The sequence below is a fragment of the Callospermophilus lateralis genome, chromosome 3, assembly GCF_048772815.1.
Source record: "Callospermophilus lateralis isolate mCalLat2 chromosome 3, mCalLat2.hap1, whole genome shotgun sequence".
Lineage (NCBI taxonomy): Eukaryota > Metazoa > Chordata > Mammalia > Rodentia > Sciuridae > Callospermophilus > Callospermophilus lateralis.
Window position 1 is genome coordinate 25,299,875 of NC_135307.1, and position 13,472 is coordinate 25,313,346.

At 39.4% G+C, this 13,472-nt stretch overlaps 1 protein-coding gene across 9 annotated transcripts in view; it reads right to left on the bottom strand.

Moving 5' to 3' along the window:
• The window catches only part of Nrxn3 (neurexin 3), a 1,468,922-nt gene that overhangs the window by 803,354 nt on the left and 652,096 nt on the right, over positions 1-13,472 (bottom strand). For all 9 annotated transcript variants that reach the window (XM_076848054.2, XM_076848052.2, XM_076848056.2 and 6 more), the window contains one exon: positions 131-250. In XM_076848054.2, coding sequence (XP_076704169.1) covers positions 131-250 — 120 coding nt within the window. The remainder of the gene's footprint in view (positions 1-130; positions 251-13,472) is intronic.

Below are 13,472 nucleotides of genomic sequence, written 5' to 3' on the forward strand. Positions count from 1 at the left end.
TTAGCCTTGCCTGCGCTTGTCCACAGAGAACATGATTTCTGACTTCTACTTAGCCTCTGGTTTAAAAGATGAAATGACAGAGGAATCTATAAGAGCAAAGAGATACCGGTTTTGTAACATTTGCACTTACCCTCGGCCACATCATCGTCCACGGTTAACTTTAGGCTTTTTCCTCTCCGCACCACCCGAACGGTGTGCCACTCGTTGTCATTGAGCTTCTGCCCTGCATACAGGGTCTCAGGTCCTTTGCCTAAGGATGGTGGTAAGGGCCAGAGTCAGAATCAGTTCTCCAAGTAGTGCTCACAGCATCAGGGGTGTCAAAGCCACACTGGTGCACATGACCCATTAGTATTCAAGGAATTGTGTCCCTCCCATAGATCCAACAGGATCCTCCATAAAGGTCCCCAGGAGCAAAAGTCTCCATTCAAACTTAAAGGACAATCACAAAGTAATAAAAGACATAAGTTCCCTCCGTTATAGATACAAGGTTTTCCAGTACCAATGGCTCTAAGAGATGATTCATAGGAATCAATAGTCAGCTGTCCTTTATTTCTCAAAATAATAGATTCTAAATGAATTTCTCGAAAATACAGGAAATTCATCACAATTGTTTTTAGAATCATTTGGTGATTTAGGCATAATACACCAGTCTGGCTTCTAGGAAATACCCATCAATCGGATGAGAAAAGAACTCCGTAACATATATTGCCTTAACATGACATTTCCATTAACCACAGGGTGCATCAGAAGTCAGTGACCACAGAAATCACCACTGTAAACAGCATCATAGAGATAATGTCAACCCTCCCCCATTATAAATAATGCTCCTGAAGGGAATGTGAAGGGGCCTAGACTTATCTCATTGCTCATCCTCCTCCAAAAAGATCTAAATACTTACAACATGAAAGAACATAAAATTTAAACATGATCCTTTTTAGGTCAAGAGAATGTTTCCAGTAAGGAAAAGAATAAACTAAGTTGTCCCAAGAGATCCATGTTCAAGATGTTCAAGATGAAATTCAAGGGCACACCATGAAGAATCAGGAGCAATAGAAAATTGTAGTAATTGGGTGCAAAAGATGGAGACATGGAGGCATTAAAACAATCCAGTGAACAAGGAGAAAAACTGTCATGTTACATGAGAATGTGTGTCATCATTAAACTGAGATGGAAATTTCACAAAGAACATTGTCTGGAATCCCAGGATTTAGACCAAGTTTCTTCTTTCTAAGTGGATAACTGAGCCCATGCAGAAAGATGCTGATTAAATATTTCTGAATTAATAAATCAACATACAGAAAGCCATACCTCTGAATGTGATTTAAGTATGAAATATATAAATGGCCAATGTATCTTTACAGATACCATGTGTCTGAGATACTTTGGCTGAGGATACCTGCTTTTTGAATACGTAATGAGTATATGGGAGATTTTTGGTAAACATTGATAAAATTTAATACATTTATCTAAATAATTTTGGAAGCTTTACATATCTTTCACTATCTAGTCCCCACTCAACTATCCCAAAGACTGAAGGTATTATATACTATTTAGGAAAGAAAAAAGGAGTATCTCATGGGTAGAATCTCTAGGTAATTTTCAACTGATCCTTTTGATTTTGAGTAATGAGCATTTGAATTTTTGCTGGTCATTAAGATTATGGTAGTATTTCTTGGGAGAAATTCTCCTAAAAAATTAACAAACATTTAAAATGAAAAAATATATATTTTAATTCCAATATTTACAGCTAGTGATTCATCTTTAAAATTTTTCAGAATATATACACACCTCAAGTGAAATCCAAGTTAAGAAGAATTCTAAGCATTCATTGAAGAATTGTAAAGAGGACCCAATATACTCCAAATGATGACATGAAATCATTCAAGGAAACTTTAGGGAAAATAATTCTATTATAAACCATTTTGGTAGTCAACCTCAGCTTCTCTTACTTTGTGATGATGCTTATCTGACTACCACCTAAAATTTAAAACTTATCCTATTTTCCCTACATTTCAACACATTAGGGAGTATCTTTAATTTCTAGTCTTAAGACTGATGGAACAGTCGCTTTACAACTACAAACCAAGAGGGCATCGGAAGAAAATGGACCACATCATGTGGTTGCTTTACAAGGAGAACAGATGTTCTCAGAACAAACAAATCTGCCTTTGTGTTTTTATGCTTTTCTTTTCTTTGTTCTACATGCAAATGCTTGAATAAGAAAGAAGAGAGTAAAGAAGGCTGAAGAGAATATTGGCTACGGAGGCAGAACTGCTACAGATACAGGCTATTTAAAACATCTCTCCAAGATAGCATCTGTTGTTCAGGCAAGTTTTTGAACATCACTTAATTTTTATGATTACAGACAAGATAAAAGGGAGAATAATGAACACAAACACGGTTGGTTTGGGGACACTACTATGTAAGTATCATATTAGCTGGAGTTGTAAAACAAGTTTTGCATCTTTCAAGGGTGTTTTAAATGATGTTAACATAATACAGGAACTCTACACATACAGTATCCTGGAAATGTCCATAGGGTCTGATTTAAACAAGTGTTTAAAAGTCTTCTAAAACAAATATTTGACTATAAATCTTTAGAATGTGTTGGTCTTTGATTAGAAATGAAAAAAAAAATACTACTAGTTACATTCAATACCTCCAAACACCAATAATTCTCATTAAGAGTAGGAAAAACAGCTGCACCTATCCTGTTGAAATGGCAAGCAACATTACTCAGTATTTATTTTCAAATGATAAAGCAAATAAATCCGAGCTTTGGTAAGATTCTCAGTATCTACAAGAACAGAACTAATGTTTATCCTTAATCAAGCCAAAAGCTCTACACTTCCTAGCAGAGAAAAAGTCATTTTTTACATTCAGCAGGAAATCCAGGCAAATAGAAGGAATAAAGCTGATCTGTGGCCCAGGAATGAAACTGGGTTGATAAGTGACACAAGAGGCGTTGCCAGTTGATGGCTGGAACACACAACCTGCTACGTGTTCAGAGCAGAAGGATGTGGTCCAGGGAAGATGCTCCCTGGCAGATTCCAGCAAAAGCCAGTGAAGCACCATCAGCGGAACAATGAACTTAAGGAGTTCCTCCTGGTGATTTCAGGCACAAGAAATCCTTTGATTCTCTTCAGACTGATGGATAGAAGCATCTCACACTCTTTAGCTGAACTTCCCAGGAAATGATACTCATTCCAGGTAATAAAGAAGCAAAATCACAGATGATGATTTTAAGATGCAGAAATTTGTGGGAGTGGAGTGTTGAATTCTGTACCATCGTAGAACCAAGAGCCTTGAGTGCATCCTGGGAGCAAGGCATCAAACCACTCAATGCAGCCTGGCTGAAACCCACGTATCGACACCTTGTGGGAGGGAAGTTGTGTCTCTGGGAAGGTGGTCTAAGTCCCCAAGAAATGGGAGAACACGGATAAGCTTGTTTTTTTGACCTAACCACAAGAGCCCTATGAAAGTCCTATTTCTTCAAGAAGCCAGAAATAATAATAAAATCAAAATGAAACATTTTTGAGAAAAGTTCACGTTGAGAGAAAAATCATTGCTGACTACTTGGAGGAAGATAACAGATAAGAGCAGATTTTTCCTTCTTTGGGCTGATAAGAAAGGGAATATAAGGTAAAAATGATATTGGAGCATTTCTAAATGCACACACCTTCACAAGGTAGACTCTGGATTTTAATTATTTCTAACCTATTTAGACTTTTTAAAACCAGATGGGCCATATTGCATAAATTTGCCATTCCCCCCAGGAGCAATATAGACAGTAAAACTATAAGTTACCCCGGATATACATTTGCTTGCCAATATATTTCTAAGACCTGACCCAACCAACTAAATCAGATGGTTTTGCTCATATGCAGGGAGTAGAAATTCCTTCCATCTGCCATAGGGCTGTTTCCAAAAGTGGCCAGTGAACATTTGGAAACTTCCTTGCTTGGGTGGGGATAGGACAGGGGAGGGGGACACCTGGAGGGGGACACTTTGCCTTACCTTAACATCTTTCTATTTGTGCAAAAGAGGAAAAAGAACAGTAACTTGATTTCCCTTGAAAAAGTGTTCCACATGAGTCCAAATTCCCACAGGGCATACAAAATATTACATATAAATGATATGGTAAATAGATGCTCAGAGTGATTGACTGTGTTAGATTTAAAGGACAGCAAAGATATTTATAAAGAGAAAACTTACCTTTTTTCCACCTGCACCCTTGAGTAGGCTAGCTGAGCTGTGACTCACATTTTACTAAGCCCATAGCACCATAAATTTTATCAGGCATCATCCCCAGAGACAAGAGATCAGGTGAGAAAAGCAGGGGTGGAGAGGAAAAAGATCAGGACTAAAGAGGAGGAGGAAGACAAGGAGGTGGGAAAAAAGGATTTTTATTCTCTGCCCACAAAATTTTAGGTTCTGGTTGCTTTTTTTGGATTCATAATCCAGAAGATATTGAGGAAGTGTTGAGTTTGATTTGGATAAACTTATTTTTCACAATCATATTTTTAAAGATGTGTTTTCAATACATGTTATATCATATCATTTTTGAAGCTGGTTTGGCAAAGCACCCCAACTAGATTATCCGTTCTCACTGGAGTCCTCCTGTGGCAGGAAGTACGGCTGTTTCCTACACTAGGGGCGGAAGGCACCGTGAGCTTTTGCAAAGTCTTCTCTCTCACACTGGTCTCCCAGCCAGTGTGAGAAAGACCAGTGACCAGGCTGTTAGGCCTGAGCACATGCATCCTCCTGGAGACCCTTTTTCTGCTTGAAACTCACTTAAAACACCACCACTATTTATCAGGGTTGAACAAGCAAACTCACCATCGAGCTCCCATATATAACATGCCACCTCAGACTGCCCAGCCGCCCCCGCCCATGGCTCACCTCCACCAACTCTTTTGGAGTGCAGAGAGCACCCTTACTGACCTAGGGCAGGATGTGACAGAGACTGTCTACTCATATATTTAAAACATAGTAATTGAGGATCACATATGGGACCAGGCGCAATTTGGGGCACAGCAGATATAAAACAGGAGAGGTGCCTGCCCTTATGAGATTGTAGTCCAGGGTGGGGTGAGGGAATGTGAGGGGTATGACACAAATTAAGGAATGTGACATAAGTATAGATAGTATTGAGTTCTACGAAGAAAATAAAACTGGGTATTTTTGAGAAAAAGTGGTTGGGGTAGGAAGTAGGAATAGGAAATTGGCTACTTTATAGAATGTTCTGGAAAGGGATCTCTGAAACACCTGGGTCCTTTCTGTCCAACATCAGCCACAGTTCATGCCAGCTTCTGACAGCTTCCTATAGCTGAGACACGTGAGCCTCAGGTTCACTGCTCCCCTAATTTTCATAGTACAGTGTTAATTTGTGCCTTAGGCCCCCGCTCTCGAGTGAGGATACTGATGACGCTGGATTGCTGCAATCTTTCTCCCCACCACACACACCTGGCTTCCTTTCTCTCTCCTTCCCTCCCTTTCTACCTTGCATAGTCAGTCCCCCGGCACTCTATACCATGCTTTACAATCTATTTGTCTGAGATAAGAAAAAGGAGCATCTCAATTTCAAAACAGAGTGAATCTGGGGAGATATATTTCCAAATTCATAAATGGCTCCACCAAGGATGAGAAGGAAACTTGCCCCCAATTTACTGCCCAACCTCTACCTTCGGCCACAAATTTACAGCCTGCTCAGCAGTGGTGCACTGAGGACAGTCTCAAGATTTCTTGCAATGATGTCTCTCCATGAAGTCACTTTTTAAGAGATGAGAGCAATTTGCTCAGAGATCAGAAGAAAATTTGTCTTTTGGAGATATTGCTTCTACAGCTATTTAGAAGAAAAAGTCATCCATATAATAGAGCTTGTCCGACTTTTGCTATGGTAAGATCGTACATCTGTCGTACAATACAAATTAGACCTCATTGATGATTTAAGATACTCTAGTGCTTTAGGTATTTCTAAGTAATCTTACTAGCATTAAAGACAGATTTCAAGGATGAAGGAGATTAAACCAAAGAGATTTTAACCAGGACATGTCCTAGAATCTTCCACACCACAAACTCCTAATAACTTTCCAACTTAAGTCTGTTTCCTTGTGAAGTGATTCTTTGTTCAACATCATAGTATATATAATTATTATTATATATGTAATTATGAATGAAAAGGCCTAGTAAATACTTAATTTTTTCATTTGTATGGTAGGTTTGGTCTTGTTTGCATGAACTTCAACACCCTTCAAGGAGAATATGCTACCTTTGTGATCTCCAAACACTAAGCATAGTACTTTACACCAAGAAAGTGCTCTGTATATAGAAACAAACATACACACACACACACACACACACACACACACACACACAGAAAGCACACACACGTACACTGTGTTTTAGCAATAGGCTAGATTGGATAAATCCAGGAATGTATTCAATAGAGTAAGACATACTGTAAATGAATTAATAAGTGAATACAAAACAATATATGAATAAATTAATGAAAGCAAATTCGTTGAGTGTGGAAGAAGAAACAGAAGGGGAGCAGAGGAGAGTTAACACAGTGCATTTTGGCAGTAGAAAGAATTAGACAAATTCGGAATTGAAATATACCAGACACCCTAAATGAAATTAAGTCACTACATTTTCTTTTAAATATATATATTTTGTCCCCAACCAGAAAAAAAATGCAGCCTTCTTGGAAAATAACTGAGGAGAAAAGGGAGCAAGCACAGCTGCTTTGCACACAGGATCTTATTTAATTTTATGAAGCTGGTATAATACACCCCAGTACTACAAACCAAGGGGCAGAGCAGGCTCTGCAACTGCCAGGTCACATAATTATGTGCGGTCACACTAGTCAGTCTGCAAACAGTCCTCATTGTGCTGTGTTGCTTCTCAACCTTTATGACCCTGGGTTGTCCAGTCTAGGGATTTAAGAAGAGTAAGGTGAGGCTGTGTTTAAAAAAACATAAAAGAAGAAAGAAACAGAGAAAATGGGGGAATATTGCTAAGCATTAAATAGAAAATCTAATTTTGGGGTGCCAATGAAGAGTAGGACATGGTTTGGTTTTATTCTTAATGTATTTGCAAAACTAGGATACAGACCTAACATATGGGACCTATTTATAGAGATAAAAGAAGTTAAATGTGTATGTTTGAAATAAACATGAACATTTCAAAATATTGCTGTATTTGTCAGCACTTTTGGTTTCTCGTATCACATCCCCATGGCCAACCTCAGATTTCAGACACGGCAGCAGGTGACAGTTACTGTGAGCTCAGGCACAATCTGATGGTCCCTCATCTCAAGCAGGGCCAGTCCACAGTCCTTCTCTGGGCTAGGGCACCTGTCCTGCCTGCATGAAAGCTCAACCCAGAAGTGAGGGCAGGGGCCACAGGGGAGACTGGCAAAGAATGGGGGATGAAGCTCATGGATAAGTACCCCAGCTTCTGTGTTTTAGGCATCCAATGCTCAGCAGCACTCACTAGCACACCTCCAACTCCCCACCTCTTCAGTGCTCACCGCAGAAACCTTGGGGACGGGTCTGCACATCAGTGCTTCTTCCTGCACTGCTCACTCTCCCTCCTCCTCTACTCCTGCTTTTGGAATCCACTCCCAAATACACCCTGATACAAGGCTGTGTCTCTGATTCTGCTCTCAAGGGAAACGAGAAGAAGATCATTTTCACAGCACTGTTTTCCATGCAGAAACTTCAAATGTTATAATAACCCCAGGTAGTATTAGTTGCTAGAATGAGATTTTTGTGTGTGTGTATGTGTGTGTGTGTGTGTGTTGTTGGGGATGGAACCCGGCACCTTGCACAACATAGGCAAGGGCTCTACTACTGAGCTACACCTTCAGCCTTAGGATGAGATTCAGAGAGATTAAGTGATTGTGCAAGTTCACAAAGTCATTAAATTGTTCTGGAAGTAAAATCCAGGATGTAGGTTTTCTGACTCCAGGATGATGCTCTTCCCATTCATCTATATATTAGCTGTCTGAAGTTGATGAAGTCCATGTGGACAGTAGAAAGTAATTTGCTATTAGCATTCAGTGCACAGTGTGGGTTAAGGTGCTGTGGTTGTACAGTACAATTGACCAGCTCCTGAAGCTGTGAGGAAGTGGCCTCAGTCTCTGAGGGCCATCATATGGCTCTCCACTGTCAACTGTGCAGGATTTCTGAGAACATGTGATGACCATTGTTCGTAAATGCTTACGTCTCTTCAAGACAGAACCTAAGAGATACGGTCTCTTTACCCACAATCCCTTCAGGTTCTGTATAGATCTAAACAATTACCACTTTCTGAAAAGGGAACTGTATTCTAAATATAAAAATATAATCAGTGCATTTGGAAAGTATTCCAAGACAAATAGTTCTGTGAAGACGATGTTTCCAGATCAATCTTCTGGTTACACCATCTCCTTCCCACAACAGAAAATATTAAACCTAAGGCAAGAATGGGGAAAGATAGATATTTTCACCCTGCCTCTTTGGAAAGATAACTACGTGGCCTATGGTCTCGTAAACTTAATGACACTAACTGATCACCCACTGTGGACAGAGGCAGTTGCCACATGAAATGGTGTTCTCACCTGGATAGACTCTTATCTTCTTAATAGTCGGTTTATGCAACTGGGCTATCCAGGAGACTGGATGAGCAGAAATATTACTCTTTTCTGGTCCTAGTTCACTATAGGATGATTTTTTTTCTCCTCCCTAAAATAATATGTATGAAGGTTTAAAAAGAAGAGAAATTATAGCTTTTCATCTCACTAGAAATATCATCTCTTTATAGTACCCACTAAAATAAAACTTGCAAGACAGCACATTGAAAAAAATCAAAACCAGAACATTAACGAAACTATAGCAAGAGTGTTTTAATTCAAATGTATTTGTCCCCTTTAAATACTTCCAAGCAACTGACTCAAAGGCAGCAAGTGTGCCCACAGGCAGACAAGACATGCAAACCAGCTACCTTAGAAAACATGGCTAATATCCATATGCTGGCTTTGTCTCTTTGTGCAATGGTGTGAGCACAGCATAGAGGTAAACTTCAGACTGTTGACTGCTTTATTCATGCACCCTGAATTCCTCAATAAACCAGGGTCATCAAGCAGAAGGAAACTGTTCTTATTAAAGAAGGTAAAATACCACTTTGCTTCCAGGTTATACTAAAGAAGATGAGTTTAATAGTTCAGAAGCGGGCTGTGGAAGAGCATGTACTGAGCATGCTCTGGAATTTAATCCACAGCATCACACACATACACACACACACACACACAAACACACACACACACACACACGAGCTACTTTGTGGGCATTACGTTAAGTTCTAGGGTTGTGACAGTTAAAAAGACACATACTATTGCTCTTAAAGAATTAACAGTCCACTGGGAGATTGCACAAACACCAACTGAGCAGGAAAAACAGGGACAGAGGTGCCCTGCTGGTGGAGTACACGTGGTCCACCTGTAAGTCTGAGCCATCAACTATCTCTTTCTCTTTACATTTTCACGTAGGATTACATAGCAACTGTAAGGCATAGGCCAAGATGTACATTTCTGTATCCCTCTCAATTCTTAACAGTTAACATATGCACTCTAGATTCTCAAAGTTCAAAAGTGAATAAATAACTGCAGTTTCTCAAACTTGCATTAGATCCTTCTAAGCATAGATAATATGTACAACTTACTGAGCACTGGTCACTTGACACCTTTCTGGGTGATTTACATATTACCTTATTTATTACTCACATGAACCCCAAAAGAATGTCATAATTCGTTTCATTATTTTCTATCCAATCAGTCTCTTCCTATTAGGTCCATCCAGGTATTCCAGTAAGGCTCCTTCTAATTCAGTGTGAATTAGACTGACTACATTTGCAAAGACCCCACTTCCAAATAAAGTAACATTCTGAAGTTCCAGGTGGACAGGAGTGTTTAGGGGATCTATTCAACTGTTCAACATGGTGGTTTTCATACTTTGGAAAAATAAGAAAAGATGCTTCATTTTAGTGAAGTAAGTTCTAAGGTCCTACATCTTAGAAGGAATTTATAATGGCCATATAAGTACACTCTGGTTCTGACTCCCAGTCCAGCAATCTCTACACTGCCAGCTGTCATCTGCGGTCCTACTACAGGTTTATGAATCTTGAGTTTTGAAGCCAGAATCTACAAGTACTTTGATCTATATCCCAAAAGAAATTAGGACAAAGAGTTTTATCAGGTTACACTCCACTGGCAAATATTCCCAAATTGGATGCTTTTGACATTGTAGTCTTGATCAGTCTCCGTTGTCCTATAGTAGTTCCATTCCCTTCCAACCTATACTGTAACTCATAGGGAAACTTTTGAAATTCTTTCTTATCACCACTTTCCATTCTATCACCCTTGGCTCCCTGATCACCACTCCTAATAGTTTCTCTCATGGTTTGATAAATTGCTTTTTCAGTATTCTATATTCTTAACTATATTGGAGGTACCCTGAAAACTGGGACTAAAACTTCCATCTCTGCATTTATGTACTTAGGGGACACTTGATAAATGCAGGAATGAAATCCCTCCCTTGAATCCACAAACTTAACCAAAGCTTTCCTTCCAATACCCATGTAAGGACTCTCACCTTAAGGCTCAATCTTCTCACATCTTCTTCCTTCTTTGGAATTTTATTTTAAAAATCACCTTCCCTTTCTTCTACCCTCAGACATCTCTGTAAGCTCTTCCCTTTAGATACTCACCGATCTTACCCACTCCCAGAAGGTCTCCTCTCCACAAAGCCTCTTGTGCCTGGTTTCCTCTCTTCATTCCCAGTGACACTATAGACTGGCCCACAGCAGGAAGCTCATCCTCTCAGACTCCACTTTATCTCAGTTACTACTTCTGGGCATTGATCTCACCTGCCCTCCTAAGTCACCCCAACAATATTTCAGCAGCTAGTTATTCTCTCTACTTCTCTATACTAAAACTAATACTCTGAAAATTGCCAAAGCCTTCCAGTCCGATAACCATTAAACTTCACCCACCACTCCCAACATCAGCACCATGACACTCACGAGTTTTCTACATTCTTTAATTTTTATATGAAGCTCCCACCCCTCATTCCTGCCTCTCCCTGTGTATGACCTGATTCCAGTTTTCCTTAAAGTTCTAGCCTCTGTTTTCTTTCTTTTCACATGCATTACTCCCTGAACCCACCATAAGACATGAACAATAATTTGATCTTTGATTTGTCTTTTGCCAATCTGTGTTTCTCTTCTCAACTCTGTTTTAGTATTTTAAGTTTTTCCAGGTTATTTCCTAGACACCTCTTATTTCAACAGCCTGCTCTCTCCTCCAGTATCTCACTTAACCTCATTCCCTCAAGATATTCTATTCATTTTTGTTTCTTTATATGTTAGTGGGACTACTTTCCCATTTTTATAAATTTGGCAGATTGCTAGGTCTCAATTCTACTTGGAAAAAATCATTTCACATGCATAATTCAGTGAACTTCAGTCAATTTGTTATTGCTAATTTCCAAATCTTTCACATGTAACATGAGCACCAGAGGTTCTCCAGTTCTGGACCACTCACAGTGGCTCCTGTGACGAGAAGTAGAGGTTCAGTTTGAAGACAGAAAGAAGTGAAATATGGTTTCTTGTTGTCATAGGAAAGAGTAGAATGAATCAATAGCAGGACTTAGGAAGTTTGAAGGTTGGTGATAAGCTAGTTTGTGGGGAAGAGAAAGGGGCATTCTGAGCAGATCAATTGTGAGGCACTTTAAAAAGTTTGAAGAATATATGGTAGGTCCACACTTGAAGGAAAGAGCTTTGTGTAATTTGTTGGGTCGATTCACCTTGGACAAGCTCATGCATTGGCTACAGAACCTATATTCTGAATTGCTATGCTATATTGTCTCCTCGGATCACTATCTACTAAGATGACCTATTACCACCCAAACCTGACATCGGTCCACTGTGGACAGAACACAGCCTCACAGTTTTCTCTACACCCTGACCCAGAAGCAAGCTATTTCCAATTTTCCAAAACCTTCTCTCTTTTTTTTCTAATAGTAGGTATTTTGAATGCAAACTCCAAAATAGGATCCTTGTCCATTTCAGAGAACTGGACAGTCCAAGTAGATAGCACAGGGATGCCACCTTCTGGATTCATGATGAATGTGTTCGTGGTGGGTAGGACTTCAGACAAGGGCTATGTGACTAGTGCTACTTCTGAGGAACAAAGGGAAAGGTTTGGGGAATCAGTTCTTTGAACTGATACTCAAGTTAGGTGGCAATGAGGGTTGAATGTGTGAGGCAACAGAAGAATTCCAGGATAAGAAAAAGCATGTGGGTCCTCATGACACTAAAGGAGGGAAAATTTATATATCATGGTATTTGATTATTCAATGAGTTCACATTGACTGATCTGGCTAGTGTCTGGGGAGAAGACAATATTTCCCAGAGAAATTCAAGGTGAGTCCTCATAGTTTTTACAATGTATTTCCCCTTGATTTTGAGTTGATGCTGGCCAAATCTGGTCTGAGTCCTAGAGATAATAATCACTTGACATGTATTTATGTGAATGCATATAAAAATAGCTTATGGATATTTCAATTGAAATTTATTGGGAATCAACCACTATTATCTACCATGGAAAGAGGGAAAGAAGCTGGTTATATGCTTATTGCATCTAAGTATCTTGTTTGAGGCTGTTCCCTGAGAACCATAATCCTAGCAACTATTCCTGCTATAGGGTGAACTGATATAGCACCCTTGGAACAAGAAGGACAAGTTCTAATATGCAGCATGGTACATGTGCCCAACAGATTAGCACTATTTGTTATTACAAAAGCATTTAGTGATAAAAATTCTCGTAATAAGAATAAACAGTACATCGGAAGGAGAAGAGTTCAAAGGAATAAATGAGGGGGAAATAATCTCCATAAGAACTGAATTTTAATATGACAAGTATAAAAACTCCTCCTTATTCTAAAGAAAAAAAAATCCACCCAGTGGTTACACAATAACACTCATTTATTTGTTATTAAATACTCATTAAATCAATAACTCATCAAATGACTATTGCTCATTTATGATATGCTCAACTTTGGGTAATACATGGGGACAAAATTATCATCCTTGGATCAAAGTTACTTCCAGTCTAATGAAGGAGATAGCCACCTAGGTGATCTAATACAGTGTCTTCTGTATTCTAATACTAGTGTGTGCTCTTTATATCTTAGGAATGTAGAGAGAAGGAGTACATGTGTGTGTACCCGTGATCGCTGATTAGGGTTTGGGGTAGGAAGAGATAGTAGTGTTCAAGTAATACTTTATAGAGACAGCAACGATTATGCTCCTTCAGGGATGAGCAGGATCTAGTGATCTATGCAGATGAGACATGGAAGAACACTCCCTGCCATGTACAGGGACCAAGAGAGCCCGACCAGCTTGGGGACGATGAGAAGCTCCACATGGTA